Here is a 17,986-nt window from a genome sequence, read left to right on the forward strand (position 1 = left end):
TAGCCAGCCCCGCCTGACCTCTTGAATAATTTAGTACATATACCAAGTGCTGTAACAGAGATCCAAACTGCCCGTAACCCAAAACAAGGCAAGTACTTATTTTCTCTCACATAACCCTCTGAGCAGGAGCAGTCCATGACTATAAGGTGCTGCTAGGAGGAGGACCCTGCTCTTCTCTCGGGGTGAGACCATTCTCAGAAGTCTCCTGACCTCATTCACATTCCAGACAGCAGAAAAGGCCAAGAGGCAGGCCACAACCTTAAGGAAACAGCCATGGGGGTGTACACATCACTTGTGTTTTCTGCCCAGGGACCAGAACTTGAGACAGGTCACACCCAGTTGCCAGGGAAGCTGCAAAAAGTAGTCTTTATCTTTAACCATGTAACTTGCTAAAATGTGGAGGTCCCACCTCTCTAGATGGAAGGGAGAATGCTATTCTGAAGCCACAGCACTCCTACCAGTCTCCCCAGGTCAGGGCCAGCATGCTCTACACCACTCCGTGACTCCTGCACACTCACTGCCCTTTCTGCCTGCTGCCCCAGCCTGGCCTTAGTCCCAGCACTTTGCAGAAGCCCTATTTTGCCTTTCAGGCCCCAGAAGAGATGCTATGTTCACAGAATTCCCATCACCATAGAGCAGAATTAGTTCCTTCTCTCTCCATGCACGCCTTCCTCCCTCCATATGCTTGTCCTACAGTGGGATTTGTCACACTCTCTGAACTGTGTCTTTAATCTGCCTGTGACAGTACGAACTCCAGGAGGACAGAGAACATGTCTGTTCCCCAATAATACAGCTCGTTAAATTTGTGCTGAATTACTAAGTGTATACTTTCAAAATCCTATATTTGAAGGTTGTGCCCAAACTATTGTTGCTTTAGCCGATGGAAAATATTCTTGGCATAAATATGACCACCCCAGTCCAGATCCACACAGTTTGTAGAGCAGGTATCAGTGAAATCAGACCCAGTGCTTGTGAAAGAAAGCAATCCAGATGCTGGGAGCCCCTCGGCATGCTTTTCCTGCTCCTGGCTTCCGTTTATGCCCAACTGAGCGGCAGAGAAACAGAACCTCCTCCCTCAAGGAAACCAGCTGAACCCGGAAGCGCCTCTGGAGGGGCAGGACGGCACATGCTCACTTCCTGCGTGGAGGGTTAGTGTGTCAACACCGGACTCCACTGGTTGAAGTCACAGCACAGATGGCTTATGAACATAAAAAGCCTGTTTAATGTTAAAAGCCTTTGATTTTTTTTTCCCAGATTAATTTCTCCTTTGGTGCCCTGTGAGCTGTAGGCAAAACTGTGTGAGCCTCGGAGAAAGAACATCGCAACCAAAACACTAAATCTCCCCACTTACTGCCGTTTCTTGTCGTTCCAAATCAAAGTCTTAAGTACACGTTAGTGGACTGTGGGTTTGTTTTTGTTGGTTTGAGGAAGGAGTGTGAAGGATATATTTTTTGGCCACTTCGCTTGTCCAAATTTCAACAAAGGGACACAGAGAGAAAACTGTTAGGCCCAGAGGGAAGAATAAAGAGAAGTTGCCATTTGCTCAGGATGATCTATTAAAAGAAACCTAATCCTAAACCTAATCCTAACCCTATTACTGGGTTTACAATTCGTGTCTTACCCTCTTTTCTTTGCTTAATGCCATTTTCCTCACTTCCAAAGCAGAGCTTTAAACATAAGTGTGTGGACTGAGGATTGCTCTTGTTTGTTGGAGGAAAGGAATTCTTTGGATATTATAACATGAGGCATTCTAAGTGTTGAACTATCCTAGGAGTTTCATCTCATTTCATTCTTTTGCAACTATATAAAATCAGTTACAAAATAGGGCCCCAAGTAGTCCTTTGCTACTAACTGATGGTGTCCTCTTACTAGAGACTGCCACCTTCTTTAGAAAAAAAGCCAAAGATACATGTTTTTTTTTCTCTTAATATGCAGGGGAAATTAAGTGACACTCAAGGACTCTTTCATGTAGAAGTTGATAAGCCCATAGATTATTCTGGTCCTTGGTCCATACTAGTGTGTGATGTCACCAGCTGATAACACCACTATTAACCAGTGGCCTTCTGACTCCTTCACACTTACTGGCGGCTCAGCAGGTCAGGGGCTGGTGTGTCCTTTCTGTATGCTGCATACCCAGATCTGTGCTCTGCGGAGTGAGCACAGTGCTATTCCATGAAACAGTCCTAGCTATCACACAAACACACAATGTCCTTATCCTTACTTTTAAGCATACAATATTATGGAAGATAGCAGGCTTGGGGGTGATTTTTTCCAATCTACTATGAAGATCACAGCATGTCTTCATAATGCCTTGAGAACCCAGTCTCTCAAATACAAAACCCATGTGTGACTAAGTTTTAAACGGTCATCTTTACTAACACCAAGGTCACTGTGCTCCATGGTTGTACTTAGCATTAAGAAACCAAGTAAATAAGTCTTCTCTAGTCATTCCACGTCAGCTGACTCTAAATCAGACCAAAATGGGAATAATTACTTTCCCCACACTCCCAGAAAGGACATTTCCATTAAAATTGCTAATTTGATTCAAAATACAGATGATACATAATGATGATTCAAATCAGAAATTAGATTCTAATTGGGTATTTGGATTAGATAACTTGAAGTGCTCTTTTAAAAACCTGAAGAAAGAAAAATAAGGATCCTTCAGTAATTACCCACACGTGAGGAATGAGTTGTACGATGTTTTCATTTTGTTAAACGACCAGCCCTGTTCTAGGTTTTTATCTTGACAGAAGGTATGTAGCCATTTTGGACTAAATGAGAAAACTATAAGCTCTTGAGTTGAGAGACAGAGTTGAACAGTAAGAGTTCGGGTGCTAGAGTGAGACAGCCTGGCTCTACTAATTACTGGTTCTATGATCCTGGGCAGGTTAGTCTACCTCTCTGAGCTTCGTCTGTAGATGGAATGCGGTCAATGGCGATGTGTAGGCTGGAACCACGCACTCGATCACTCAGATTATCAACAATGCAAATTTTCCTTCTCAGGATGCCAAAGAAAGGAGCAGCTTTTCTATTCATTCATTGCAAATATGAAGCTGCTTTTCAAAAGTGAGCAAACCATCAGCTTAGCAAATCTTACAGGGTTAGTGCCTCTCGCAGAGGGAAAGAACAGTCACCCATACTTCTGGTCATTAGATGTTATTTGTCTGAGACAGCTTCCTTAAAAGGACATGTGTGTGTGTGTGTGTGTGTGTGTGTGTGTGGGTAGAGAGAGAGAGAAACGGTGTGTAGATAATGATCTACTTCCATGCTCTGTTGGGTTTTTCACACACTCTGAGGGCGGCCTTCGGCTCCCATGCTGAGAACCAGCTCGACCAACTGTATAGCACACTCTTCGCCCAGGGAGAGCTCCTCCAGGAGGATGCCTTCCACAGTGCATCCTATTTAGTTCGCAGTGACTGTTCTCCGCCATTTATTGGAGCTGTAAACCATACTGCTGGTCAAACATTGTATAAATGAAGGCACTTAACCTGCCATGAAGAAACAAAGAAAGAGGACTACGATGGCTATTCAAATGCAAGTTAGCACAACTAGGGAATTTCCATCAGAGTGCTGAGGGGACAATTCATAAACACCAAGGAACTCATGAAAGTCCTCTGATATTGGGGGCAGGGGGCACCATTTCTGCAACCCAGAGGACTGACTCACGCTCTGTAGACTGGAGGCTGGAAGAACTGAGGGCCAGAAGTCCAAAGTTATTTCGGGTGGCCTGGAAAGTCTACAAGAGCAGCAGCCTGTGGTAATGCCAGAACTCCACTCCCACGGAGACAGTGCTGAATTATCATCGCTCCCACTTCCAGGAGGGCAGATCGAAGCACAGGACTTAACTATGCCCTTCTGCTCCCCATTCGAAGTCTGCCAATATGTTAAGAAAATTCTTAAGTTACATTCTCTCTGTCCTGCATTATTCAAGATTTGCTCAAGTCATTTATGTCACATATCCATACATATAGAAATATGCATATATGCCCCTTCAATGAGATCCGGTCTTTATCCAGTCATTCAAAATTCATGTTGTGTTCGGACATAAAATTCTTAGGTTAGGAATACATTCTCACTGAATGGGGTAGGCAGAAATCAGAAGAAAAATTTTAAAAAAGAACAAGATCTACATTGTCATTAATAGGAAACACATAATCTTAGGTAATCTGACACATCAAACTTTCTCCTCACTATAAACCAGCTCAGAAATAAGAATATGAGTTATTTTTCTGTTACTTACATAATGCTTATTTGCCTGTAGCCCTCCTAATAATACATGCTCAGAAAGATTCCAAAACTCACACACTGGAGTCAGCCACGTGGCTAACACGCTGGAGGACAGAAGCCCAGAATTCACTGCAACATGTAGTATTCCCCAGACTGTGACAGAATTCAGGTTCCAATTAGCCTTCTCCAAGCTCCTAGGACCAAGAGGAACCTGCTGAGCTGTTAACATATTCATAAACAAGCACTCTGTCCTGTGACAGGCGACCAGTACCTGGTGCCACGGAGGGGTCCAGCCATCTATGGTGAGGCTGAGGGCGTCTTTCACCTCCCTCACTATGTGGGACCAGACCAACTGCAGAGGCCACCCCTGGCTTTCAGAGCATCTCCATCTAGACATTTATGGAACCCTGTGGGCAAGATGCCCACTGATAGAGCTTTGGAATCTAACCAGAATCACTGAACAGAGGTACTGATCTCTGCGCCAGCACAATCTCTCCAGGCTAGCTGCTTGCAAAATGAAGCTGCCTATAGGTCTGCAGAGCAGTTATTCCCAAAGGCACATAAAGCACCTGAGGATGTCATTAAAATCCAGATTTTGATCTAGCAGTCTAGGGAGAGACCATTACTGCTGACCTGAGGACCTCACTTTAGGGAGCAGCCTGTAACATGAGACCATTCTCTTCACAATTAAATAAACATGGTTTGGAGGCGTCCCCGGTACCAGGCATGGTGCCTTGTGCTAGAGGCACACAGATGATAAGGCAAGGGCCCTGCCTTGGAGGAGCTTGTTGTGTAATAGGAGAAAGAGCTTGCAGCACACTGGGGAAATTTTGTACATGGGTCCTCGTTTCTTTTTCTCTTAGTAAGCATGCCTGCCTATCCCAGAATTCTCCACAAAAATCTCCACTGGCTCTAACTGTGTTGTGTGCTCAGTCCTTAACCGATCACCGTGGCCCTGAGAAAGACTTCCAGCATGGCAGACTAGAGCGCCATGGAACCCCAGCACCAAGACAGCAGGAGACATAGGCTCCCAAATGAGTCCGTCACTCCAGAAATATTTCTCGCACTACTTTCCGTGCAGAGGGTACAAAGTGAAAAGTGTGGCTTAATTGCTCCCAAGGAGACTGAAGTTCAGCTAGAATATAGATCAGAATGACACACATCAAATAATTTGCAGTTAATACAAAAGACTAAGCAGTCAAACGCTAACTTGTGCTCAGAGCAGGGAGACACTGGTGTGAACTGGAATAGAAGCTTCTACGGGCATGACCTAACAGGTGCAGTAATGAGCTGGCTGGAGCACTGGGACTGGAAGAGACCAAAGGAGCTGTAGGAGAGAACCATGGCCACCTTCAAAACTGAGGATAGCGGTAAGTGTCATTTGTCCAGATCAGTGACACTACTCTACCGCGACTCCTACCATTATCCATGACTTCAGGAGCCATTGGAGCTCGGCTTTAGACACCCTGACCTTTCAGTTTCTTATCTTCATCTCCAATTCAACATTACCGCCTTAGCCCTTGACCAGTAAGTTCACCACCTCAGAAGTGTAAGCTCCAGGAATGTCTTACTCTACATTATACATTCTACAATTCTGTCCTGCCAGGATTCCCAGCCTGTGTGTGCGTCTGTGTGCATGTGTGCATACCTACCCACAAGGTGTCATTGAAAAATACAGTGAATGTCTACATGCTTTAAATTTATTACAGTGAAAGACACATTGCCATGAAGCCTCCTAAAAATACTCCCCCTTGCTTCAGACATGCTGTCTCTCTTTCTCCGTTGTTCTTGCACTCTCTGAGGCAGTCCTGGAAGTCCTCTAAGTGTGTCTTTGGTTGCCCTGTTGTGGCTGCCTCCATGTCCTGAGTCAATTCAAAACACTTTGACTTTGGGGAAGAACTGCACGTCACACAGTGTCAGACCCGGTGAATAAGACAGAGGAGGACACACTGTAATGTTTTACAAGCCTTGGCAGCAATGTTCAACCGTATTTTTTTATCACACCTCATAAAGACACAAAGGAGAACTTCCAGAACTGCTTCAGAAAGTGGCAAGAATGATGGAATAAGTGTGTTGAACATGAGGGGGAGCATTTTGAGAGGGATTAATAACAACTTGTTGAGCTCTTGCCTCGTGTGCACGGGCACTGGGTTCGATCCCCAGCACCACACACACACACACACACACAATTTGTCTTTAAATAAACTTTTTATTTAAACACTCACCATGTATTTTTGATCACTCCTTGTACATATATCCCTCCTACTTTTCCCATAGCCACCATCAAACTATCCAACTTCTAATTTAAAGCAGCATGACACACTGGAGTAAATTAAGCAAAGTTTAAGTTTATTATAACCATTAATACCCAAAATAGTAATGATGATCATGGTGATGACCATGTTGGTGATATCATTTTATTAACATTTATTGAGTGTAATTATGAAGCATCTTTATTTTCGTTTCTGAGTCAGTAAGTATATAATTTTCTTTAGCTTCGTTTAGGTCACTATTTCTCAGAGGAACCACTGCTTCCTATTTGGAGCATGGAACTGGTTGTAGCATGGCAAAACATTCACCATTACTTTTTCTAGCCCATTAAATACCAGTTCCACTCCCAGGTAGTGCCAAAAAGAAAAAACATTCCAAAGGCTGTCCTCCGATTCTTCCCCACCCCCACCCAGAGTAACTTCAGGAACAGTCCCATACCCAGCTGAGAATCAGGTCTCATTGGCTGTCACGCGATCATTCCTACCTGCAAGACAGCTATTGGTTGAAGTCCACCTGGCATCCACTTCCCCTACTTTGATAACTACAGCCGGGTCTCCTTGTGGGAAATGACTTCCCCACATTGTACGCAGATGGGTGGAACTGTCCACCCAGATGTCCTGCTCATGTGCCAAGGAACAGACATCTGACCTGCCTCGACCACTCCAACTCACTCTTCTAGGAATTCTAAATGTGTAGAGCAAGACAGAGACAGAGACGATCAAACTATCCAGCCAGACAGAGACGATCAAACTATCCAGCCAGACCATTCAGCTGCTTTTTGGTGGTGTATGTGCCATCTTTCCAGCTGATCTCCTGTCTACTTGATCTAGTTGAGTTAGTTGTGCAACCAGAGAACCTGGCCTGATGCTTGCAGACCCCTCACCTCAGCGGTCTGCCGCTATTTCAACCTCATCTCCTCTAAAGCTTGACCGGAATACCCAGAGGCTCTTTCCTTCCGGTCCCCAGAGAGTCCACGAAGACACTGACACATGTCAGAGTCTCCAAAATACTGGTAGGAACCAAGGAAATCAAATGCTCAGGGTGAGAGTGTGTCAGAGCGTCCCAATTGGGATGAGAAGCTGTGATTTCTAGCTGATGCTCTTTGTCTAATGATGAAGGGGACTCTGAGTACGTGCTTCAACCTTTCCCCTCCTGACACTGTCACCCCAGCTTTTATAGGGTATCAACATTTCCTGACCTTGCTCCACTCACCCGCCCACCTGTGCAGCCTTCCGAGTTATGAGCCACGTAGTCCTCTGGACTTCTCCTCCTCGAGCTTCACCGAGGCCACTCTGCCCTTTAAAACCAAAATAAGGGCTGGGGATTTAGCTCAGCGGCAAAGCGCCTGCCTGGCAAGCGCAAGGTCGTGAGTTCAGTTCCCGGTACCGGAGAAAAACCAAAAAATAAAAAATAAAATAAAATAAAACCAAAATAAGATGGCCTTGAATCTCATCTCACAGTCAGGGAGAAACTCACCTCCCTCCCAGACTTCCTGGGGTAAAGCAATACTGCACTTCCTAGATTAGCTAGGAGATCCAGCTTCCAGTGGGTTTGTCCTTGCCAGCGTTTTCCGCCTTGGGAAAGGGGCCAGGTCTTGCCTCAGGCATCATGATAGTGCCTTCAATTTGCAAAGCCCACCCTCACAAGCGAGGTACACAGAAGCATCACCAGGGCTTCTCTCTAACATCAGGCTAGATGGGGGCTCAGCAGGGCAAAGGGCTCCAAGCAGAACATCTGCCCTTCCTGCCCCACCATTCTCTTTCCCAGGGAGCATCTCCCGGAAGTCTCTTCTTAGGCCCCAGTACCCTGCCATGGTGCTTGTCCCCTCTTATTCCGCCTTTCTTTCTTTTTTTTTTTTTGTCTTTTTGAGACAGGGTCTCGCTGTGCAGTTCAGGCTGGCCTTGAGCTCACTTTATAGCCCAGGCTGGTTTTGAACTTGTAACAATCCTCCTGCCTCAGTCTCCCAAGTGCTGGGTTTACAGGCATGCACCACCACACCCAGCTTTCAATCTACAAATTCCTTGTTCAGTTTTTTTCTAGAGGTCCTTTTTTCCCCACCAAAGAAGCATGCTACACTGTTTTGCTAAACAAAAGTTATTCTAAGGGGGCTGGGGATTTAGCTCAGTGGTAAAGCACCTGCCTGGCAAGCACAAAGTCATGAGTTTGATTCCCGGTACCAGAGAAAAACCACAAAAAAAAAAAAGAGAAAAGTCATTTAGAAGAATTTTGAACACCAATCCCTCAAATAACAATTTTTTTTTTTTTGTTACACAAAAATGTATTTCTAAAGATACTAACACCTATTCCCTGGCTGAAGGCATAATGTAGCAGGCATTCGATGCAATTCTCAGAAAGCATTTGGCTGGGACATAAAAGGTTTGCTATTTCATTAGTAACCTTTCAGTGGAAGCAGTGTGACCTCTGATGTGCCAGGCAAAAAAATAAAGATCACTTGCTACTCACTAGATGCATGCCCTTAGGAAAATCACCCATCAAAATCTATATTCCCTTCTGTAAAATGGGGACCGTAATAATCCCTACCCTTCAAGACTGTTGTGATACTCAAATGGAATCATACATAAAGTGTTCAGCAGTCACCGACCAGCACATCATCTCATTCTTGCTATTTAGGGCATTTGAAAGTGAAATGGAAATAATGATAGAAAGCTATACAGAGCTCTGCACATGAAGAAATCACTTGAGAAATGTGAAAATATAAATGAAAAACTATGTACCACAAAGATTCAACCTAAGTAATGGGAACTCAGAACCCATCTTCTTGGGAGAATACTAGCCTTCCTGGCAAGTTAAATAATCGGGGTAAAAACTATAGACATGAATGTCATTATCGCAGAAAGATGTGTGCTCATTCATATTTTTCTTTTTATAAGTAATAACGTAATACCATCTTTCATGGAAAAATACAACAGAAGATCATGAAATATTTTAATTCCTCCTAAGAGGTCGTTGAGTCCTAGAGAGACTGAGAATTTGCCAGAGTAACTGGGGCATCTGAAAATGGAGATGTAATATTTAGACCTCAACATTGTTTCCTGAAAATTTTCCAGTCCCTGAAGTGCTTAAAAGATGATCAAACTGCCAGTGACCTCTCCATGCCAAGAACAAATACACAGCATCAGCCTACGTTACAATAATACATTTTTCTACTCAGGCCTTATAACATTGCAGCATTTTTGTTTGACTATAATTCATTTATTAACTTTCTTTTCTAAGTAGTCAGGTGCTAGGGATTGAACCCAGGGCATCCTATGTGCTAAGGACATAATCTACCACTGTGCTACTCTCCCAGCCTCTGCTTGTTAACTTTTGGGGAGGGGGGCCCCCAAGTCGTGTATCCCTCTGTTTCACACATGAACATGGAAAGGTTATTTTTTAAATGTTCTATAGTCATTCTTTCATACTCCTTTTCATCCATATTAATTTCTCTTGCTTTTTCTTTCTGACACCCACATGAAGTACAAGACATAGTGAAATACAACAGTACTAACTCTGAAGCCTGTTTGACAAAGTATCTGTTCCCCAGTCTCTTCTGTTCTGGCTTCTTGGGCTACATCTTTTATTTAGCACTCACTTATTAGATTTATTGCAAGATACTGCTTTGATACTGACAGACACATAAACATACACACACAAGTAAGATCCGCCCTTCCCTCCTGAATCATCCAGTCTAGAAGAGGAAAATAGGCCTATAAACAATTAATTCCAATCTGCAATGACACACTGATAGATCAATGCACTCAGCAGTGAGAGAAAATATGGAACAGAGAGAGTCTCCGTATCTTGGAGCAGGACTGATAAAGAAATGCTTCAAAGAGATCCGGGACCAGCAATAATGAGTTGGGATTTGCAAAGTAAAGAAGCAGGCAGGAGGGAGATGGATGGGGGTGGAGGACTGTGACCAGAGGAAAATTGGGACATATCAACCCTATAATAAAAATAATCTCGGCCAACTATACTTAACATAATAAAGAAGTGTACCAGCTGACCTAGAACATCTTGGACCTTTCTTCCTTAAATGTATTGTGACTTGACCTTTGCTTTCCCATGCTTGGGCTTCTATTCCATAATGAGCAAATAGAGGGAGAGCTCCCCACAAAAAGTTTCAAAAAGAAAGGACTATTATTTGCAGAACTTGCTAGCATCCACATGCTAAAGGACAAGGACATCGTGTTCTCTATCCTCCTGCAAGACATTTAACCTGTTCTTTGGAGAAGAATCCCAGGAAAAACACATAGTCTCTCGGCCCTCCATAAGATCATCTTGATTGTTCTCAAGCCCAGCCCGTAATAGAGGATGCCAATCATTTGCTTATTTACCAAACACGGTCTGTTGTGTATTCTCATCTCCTTAGCATTTCATCACCAACACATGCCTGTAGGTCTTTGCCTTCACTATAGCCACACATAACAACTCATACTTTTGGACCTATTTCCCATTTGCACCACTGTTTACTGTCTCAGATAGCCGGACATTTCATTCTCTGCACACAGAGATAGGACCAGCCTTGGGGGCATACAATCTGCTCAGGTGTGCAAGGCCCCATACTTAGAAAGACTGCACACTTGGCTGAATTCTCTGAGTCTGGAAAGGCTTAACAATTTTTTTAACAAGGGACACTGCATTTTTATTTTGCACTGAACCTGAAAACTATGTAGCCAGTCCTGTACAGAAAACCAACTACTTCAAGGAGAATTTCTGTCAAGCCAGTCCATACCCCTGAGACGGAAGTCATCGCAAATGGGTTCTGAGTTTAGTTCCTAGTTTCAGCGATTATTGTAGCTATCATTCACCTAGCAGGGTGACTACCATACACCCAGAAGTTCAAGCAGTCCAGAAATACTTTGGACATTTCATAATAGGTACTAACATGGATCAAAAGTTTAACTTTGGCCGTGGTTACCCTTTAGCATCTTGTTACCAAATACACAGGCAGGTTTCTGTATTTTCAAGTTTATAAACAAGACCACCTCCAAATGCTGGTTCGTAAAGTTTTCCATTCTATAAACTTAATGTGTTACACAGGATTTAACATTTCTTTAGCTGAATTTGATTAAGCTTAAGTTGATTAAGGGTGTTCAGAATTCCATCAGATGTAATAAAAGTAAAGCCCTAGAATTTTGGTTATTAAATACTTGTACCTGACCAGTTCAGTGGCTGGTACCCAAACTGCAAGAAGCAAGAGCCACAGGACCAGAAAAGATGGAGAGTATTTCAACAGATTGTTTTCTTAGCCATGTCAGATTTGAAAGGGCTCTCCTTAAAGTGAGTGACAAAAAGGGGTCTATAAACTATGCATTTATCTCAGGACATTCCATCACACACTCAAGCCATTCCTCAAATTGCAAATGTCATTTTCTTCCCATCCACACTAGACCCTGACACAGGACTGTCACAGGTTCTGATATAATTGACCACTCACTCTCCAGAGGCCTGAGATCAAAAGAGCTTACCGCATACCTGTTAGTGGATATTAAAACACTCCTGGGCTGGAGATGTGACTCTAAGTAGAGTGCTTGCCAAGGTCCTAGGTTTGAGCCCTAGAAATGGGATGAAATCTTGTGTTAAGACAATGATAGGGTTTCAACTGCGGCGCGCATGCGCGTATGGGTGTGCTCGCTCGCATGCATGTGTGTATGTTGTGTATAGGAAAGGAATAGAACTGGAGAGGAATGGTAAAGTGTCACCACATCCTTGCTTACCGCGACTGTAGATGAGACACACATTTTATCTCCCTCTTACTCTTCCTGAAGCCATCTCTAGAGAGTTGGTTTCAAACGTGATCTTTATTCCATTCCTCAGTGTCCAGGAAGCACTAATGAATAGCCTCACCCAAATTCACATTAATTTCAAACCAACAGCAGGAGTCAGCCACAACTGTACTGTGTACAACAAACATCCTGGACGGAACTGGCCGCAGTCAGGAGGGAGATTCGTGGGAACAGGCAGCCACCGTCTCCTTCAGCATCCATGAAAGGACAACCTTCCTGAAACTAACCATTGCTGAGCCTGGAAACCACAATTCTTCAGCATGCACATCCACAGCGCTAAAAACAACAAGCTTCTACAAAACACAGCTTCTGAAAAACCGACAATGTTATAGCCCTCGGGGCTGGGGATTTAGCTCAGCGGCACAGCGCCTACCTGCCAAGCGCAAGGTCGTGAGTTCGATTCCCGGTACCGGGAAAAAAAAAAAAAAGACAATGTTATAGCCCTCACTTACATACCCGGGAAGCATTCGTTCCGCAGGTATATTCTGCTCTCTGCCCTTATATTGTTCATGCCATGGGGGAAACAAATATCAAATATTTAATTTCTTATTCTGAAAGTTTTACCTCTCCACCTTCATATTGTTTTCTTCTAAATCATAACTGAAAGATACTAACCTATGCCATCACCCTAGAATTTGGGAGGTTGGCTACTTGAGCTTAAACCCAGGGCCTTCACACTGAGCTACATCCTCCCTCCTTTTTTTGTGAGACAGATTCTTGCTTAATCCTTACATTGCCCAGGATAAGCTTACTTGCAATCCTCCTGCCTCAGCCTCTCAGAGTGCTGGGATTACAGGTATATACCACCATGACTGGCCACACTGAAAATCTTGAAAATGTTTCAGTTGTTCACTCATTGCGTTAAATAAAGCTGATGGCCCACTTCCTTCAACAAACTTGGCGGTATAGCCAGTGATTTCTCTAAAGAGGTAACACATTTCTTCCACTCTTTCCCCCTGCGCATTTTCAAGATGGGATAGCAACACATTTCATTCACTTATTTAATAAATACTTGTCAACTACTCGCTGTGCAGTGCACACTGAAGGGTACAGATCTGCTGCAGTCCCTGCCTGCACTGTACCCAGGGGTCAGGCTGAATGAGGGCTTTGAGTGGCTCCCAGCTTCCTGAAACTCAAGCACCCAGCCTGTGCCTCTCCCTGTTCCAAACTCAGATTTGTTGACTAAACGCACTGTGGAGGCTCTGTTTTCTCAACAGAGCTTTCTAATTAACACAGACATTCCAAAGTCAACAGGATTTAAGTCAGGCATGCTATCAGAGGAGCAGAATTTAAAAATAAAAATCACTCTGATAACCTGCTCTGGAGCGTATTCCCCCCTGCTAATGGACATCTTGCCAGATTGGGAAGCGTGAAAGGATCTCTTTCATATGAGCTGCCTCTGAAATAGCCACAGGCTCTGTTGCAATTTGTTGTGACACAGGTCTGCTTGCACCAGGGGTGACAGGAGCCCGTTAATGCCAAAAATGCTTCCCTCCTTCTGAAACCTCTGGAAGTTGAATGTCACTGAAACAACTATCTCAGCCCTCGGTGGGTACAACACCTGTCTCGCTTTCCTCGAATGCAGCTAGGTACAAATTTCCAGGAGCAACAATTCACCTTTTCAAATTACAGAGCCCAGAAGTGGCAGAGTAGAGAGAAAACAGCTGCTACAAAACAAGGAAATTATACACAGAAAAACCCTGCACAAACAGAGCCGGGGGTGGGGAGGCAGAGAGGGGAGAGCTGTTGGTGTTAGCTTCAAATTTCAGCCGAGTGGAGGCTGTGAAGGCTCTGTGGGCTGCTAAGGCTCTGTATAACATCTAATTTTTTTAAACACAAGATCCAAGAAACGCAATTCTACTTTAACACAATCCAAGTCCTTGTATGTACTGGGAGAAGCACAGATTTAACTGCTTAAAAATCCCTCGCTCAAGAACTAGGCATGAATTTCACAGTGGTTGATAGCTCATTCTAATGCCACATGAAATCTGTTTTTAAATGATTTTATTCAGAGTGGTTGCTTTTTAATGATGCTATCTCAATTTCCTGCTAAACCTTTTTCATCTATATAGTCAACCAACATTAATATTTATTTTGTTCATTTAATTTTAAAATATTCTTCAATTAAAGCTCTTACAAATATTCTGTTCCTGAAGATAATTCAGTATAGATTCTACCACAAAAATATCATGGAAAACATGATCAATTTGTTATAGCTGCAATCTAGCTTAATGAACACAATACTAGAAACTATTTTAGTAAATTAAGAAATACCATTCTAGCGCATGTTATAAAATCTACCACTATTAATACACCTTTTAAAAAATCTATGTGCTGTTTCACCTTGGAATTCTTACCAGTACAGTTAGATATCACATTGCAATGATAATTACACCTAAGAACCACATCATGTTAAAGTATTTCCCACATACATGTTATTTCTCATCATCTTTTTTTAAATAAAATCCTCAGCATTTAAGCAATACATGTTGGTTTGTGATATAATAAATGGTTTATTACTGTAACTTCTTAGAATAAATTATAGTAAAATAAAGCCATGATGACACTGAACTTGTACCACATTTAATGTAATGAACATTACTCGTACCATATTTAATGTAATGCGCAACTATACTGTCTCTGACTCCTATTTGGGCTTCAGAATTTATCATAGTAAGACATTCTGCAGAATGCTTCAATGCAATATGAATGCAGACCCAGCGATAACATAATCACCACAGGAAAATTCAACAGTTTTCTCCCTGAAAAGTACCAAATTTCAAAACCCTACACATTAATTTACTTTTACTTCCTTTTTCCCATAATCCATTTTCATATCTAAAAGAAGCTCTTGGCTGAAGCCTTACTCTGTCTGCATCATGTTATTTCCTTCACAAGTTTGCTTTTAGGAAACATGATAAAGCAATATATCCCAAGGGCATCCCAAGTAAACCATTACAAATTCATATTCTCTTTTGCATTAATTTGAATAGATAGCAAAGAAGAGAAAAACCCTGTTAAATGTTCCTGATTCTCAGCTAAAATTACCCTGCTTTCATGTCTGCCTACTGTGTCTCACAGAAAAACACTCCAGATACTTCTGTCATTTTGCCAGCCAAGAAGTTGCTACCATCACCAACAATACCTTCACACTAATTTTTGAGGCTTGTGTTCTAATCATCAGAACTTTTAAAAAAAATCACATACTTTTTAGAAAAATCTTTTCTTTGAATCAACCTCAGGACAAAAGCATTCGCCTCTGCCTCCAGGTTCTCTGCATTAACGATACACAGTAGTAATCAAAGCCAAACGCCTTCCTACCAAGGGCACACTTCTTCCCTTCTGTAACTCCAAGTTCGACAGGGAAGCCGAGTGTGCTTTTTCTTCCACTGCCCTGATGGGCTTTAAGATTTGTTCCCTTCCTGGACACCTGGCAGAACGTGATTTTCATGTCAGAAAACAACTTCCAGGTTATCATCAAGAAGCCAGAAGCTTCTCCCAGTTCAGCTGTCCTCGAGGAGAGCGCTAGATTCTATCTAAGCGACAGGGCACAAATAACGCAAGTAAATTCCCAAGTAATGGAGGCCAATATAAAAAAGAATATTATTTATTACCGTCTTTATTAATACTCACATGTAACCTTTGTTTTTAACACAAAAGTCTACTTTAGAAGAATGCCTCCTTGGTTTACCCTGCCCAACAGGGCTTCGTGTTCCTGGACCACTTCCCTCTCTCCACCCCAACCCACCCCCACATCCAAATTACTCTTACATGTTCACAGATACCACGAAAATTTTGTAAACAAGATTTGGGTTACTGGAACTTGATTTCATCAACATTCCACTTCAGCATGAAGGCGGGTTCGGGAAAGGGTAAGAAACGGGGATACGACGGGCAAGGGAGGTGCAGGGGTCAGGAGAGCAGGGGCAACTAGTCAGAACTTTCAAGTCTTGCCTTTTCTGACGGGGGTGTGCGTGTGTGCGTGTGTTCCTTGAAATTCACTGACTGGAAACATGGACAGCAAGTGCCTGTGTGGTTACTTATATTATACATCTATAATAGAATATGTGGGTTTCTCAGTTTGGGTCTGCGCTGCGTTTGTTTAAACACACCACAATCCTCGTTGCCCGTAGAATTTACAGGGCGCCAGATCTCCGGGGAACCCTTCTCAGAGCCGGGGCTTCCGAAGAAGAGTCTTGCTGAGATCTTTGACCTCCTCCGGGCTGTTCACCCGCTCGTAGCCCAGCACCGCCATGGGCTGGTAGCAGAACTCCTCCACCTGTTTGATCTGCTGGAAGGTGAGGGCGGTCCGCCAGGCGTTGGCGGCCTGCGTGGCATTGCGTGCCGACACCACGAAAGGCTTGGAAGAGGAGCCGGAGCCACTGGTCATGTTCAGGGCAAACTGCTCCATTTCAGGACTCACTAGCAGCCCCACAAAGTCGTACACTCTCCGTAGTGTCTTCACCGGGTCTCCCACCAGGTCCTCGTACCGCACCACCAGGTAGTGGCCCTGTAGCCAGTCAGGGGGCTGCAGGGCTGTCTGCAGGGTCTTGGCCATGCTGTTGCATATGACCTCCATAGCGCCAAGTGCATGGTAGTCTGCCGGGCCGCCCATGCCCTCCTTCTTGGCACTCAGCTTGTGGCCAGCGGCTTCCAGGAAAGGCATACGATGGGCTCGTGGGTCCCGGCTGCGTACCACCTGCAGGCTCTCTCGGATGAGGCCGTGGCGTGAGCGGATGCGTGAGCTGGCTACTGCACGGGGATCACGCACCAGGTGGATGACCTTTAGGTCCAGGGCTGGGTCTCGAAGCAGTGGCGCCAACACCGCCACGTCGAAGACACGCACGCCTTTGATAACCAGCGTGCGGTACTTGCGGCACTCCTCCTCGAAGCGTGCCAGGCGCTGAGGTGGGCACTTCTTACACACTCTGTCATCCACTAGCCCTACGATCTCCTTACGGTAAGCCGGGCACAGCGGCGAGGAGCACACCACCTTGTTGGTGGCTGCCCCGAAGATGCCCAGCGTGGTGAGGTTGCGCCCCCCGCTGCCCGCGGGACTATACAGCTGGAAAACCGAGAGATCGCAGCGGTACAGCGCGCTCAGCATGTCCCGCGCTGCCCCCTGCAGGGAGACAGCGTCCCCCGGGTACAGTTTTTGCCACACGTGCCACACTGGCTCGTAGAGAAAGAACACCTCCGGATTCTGGTTGAAGAGCTCGCCGAAGAAGGACGAGCCCGAGCGCCACGTGGTGAACACATACACCAGCTGCCGCTTGTCCCCGCCGCCGCGGGTGCCCCGAGTGCCGTTTCCCGGGGGGGCCTCTGCCCTCACCACCCTGGCTGCGGCTGCGGGCGCTGGCCCGACGGCGGCGGCAGCGGGAGAGCGGTACGAGGTGCGCGGGTCCAGACGCGTGTGGGCGCGCGGGGGCGCGGCAGGAGGCAGCCCCGGGCGTCCCCAGCCGCCCCCGGAGGCCCCCGCTGCGGCACCCAGCGGCCCGTCGGGGTTGCACTGCTGCAGCGGCTCCTTGTGCCACTTGTAGTCCAGGAGGTTGAGCATGGTGAGCACCAGCAGCAGTGCGTAGCCCGCGCACAACACCAGCGCCTTCCTGCGGAACACCTTCATTCCGAGCGGGGACGCGGGCCAGCGGCGTCCGGGGCGCCGGGGCCACGGAGGGAGCAGGGCGCGCGGCGCGGCG

At 45.0% G+C, this 17,986-nt stretch overlaps 1 protein-coding gene across 1 annotated transcript; it reads right to left on the reverse strand.

Moving 5' to 3' along the window:
- Window positions 1-14,783: 14,783 nt before the first annotated feature.
- Window positions 14,784-17,986, reverse strand: Chst2 (carbohydrate (N-acetylglucosamine-6-O) sulfotransferase 2; the record flags this gene model as incomplete). Its single annotated transcript, XM_005407731.2, is given in 1 exon segment — window positions 14,784-17,986. A coding segment is annotated over 1 exon segment (1,528 nt), but the record flags the coding sequence as incomplete, so codon positions are not given.

This window comes from Chinchilla lanigera, unplaced genomic scaffold (assembly GCF_000276665.1).
Source record: "Chinchilla lanigera isolate Chin_1 unplaced genomic scaffold, ChiLan1.0 scaffold00107, whole genome shotgun sequence".
Classification (NCBI taxonomy): domain Eukaryota; kingdom Metazoa; phylum Chordata; class Mammalia; order Rodentia; family Chinchillidae; genus Chinchilla; species Chinchilla lanigera.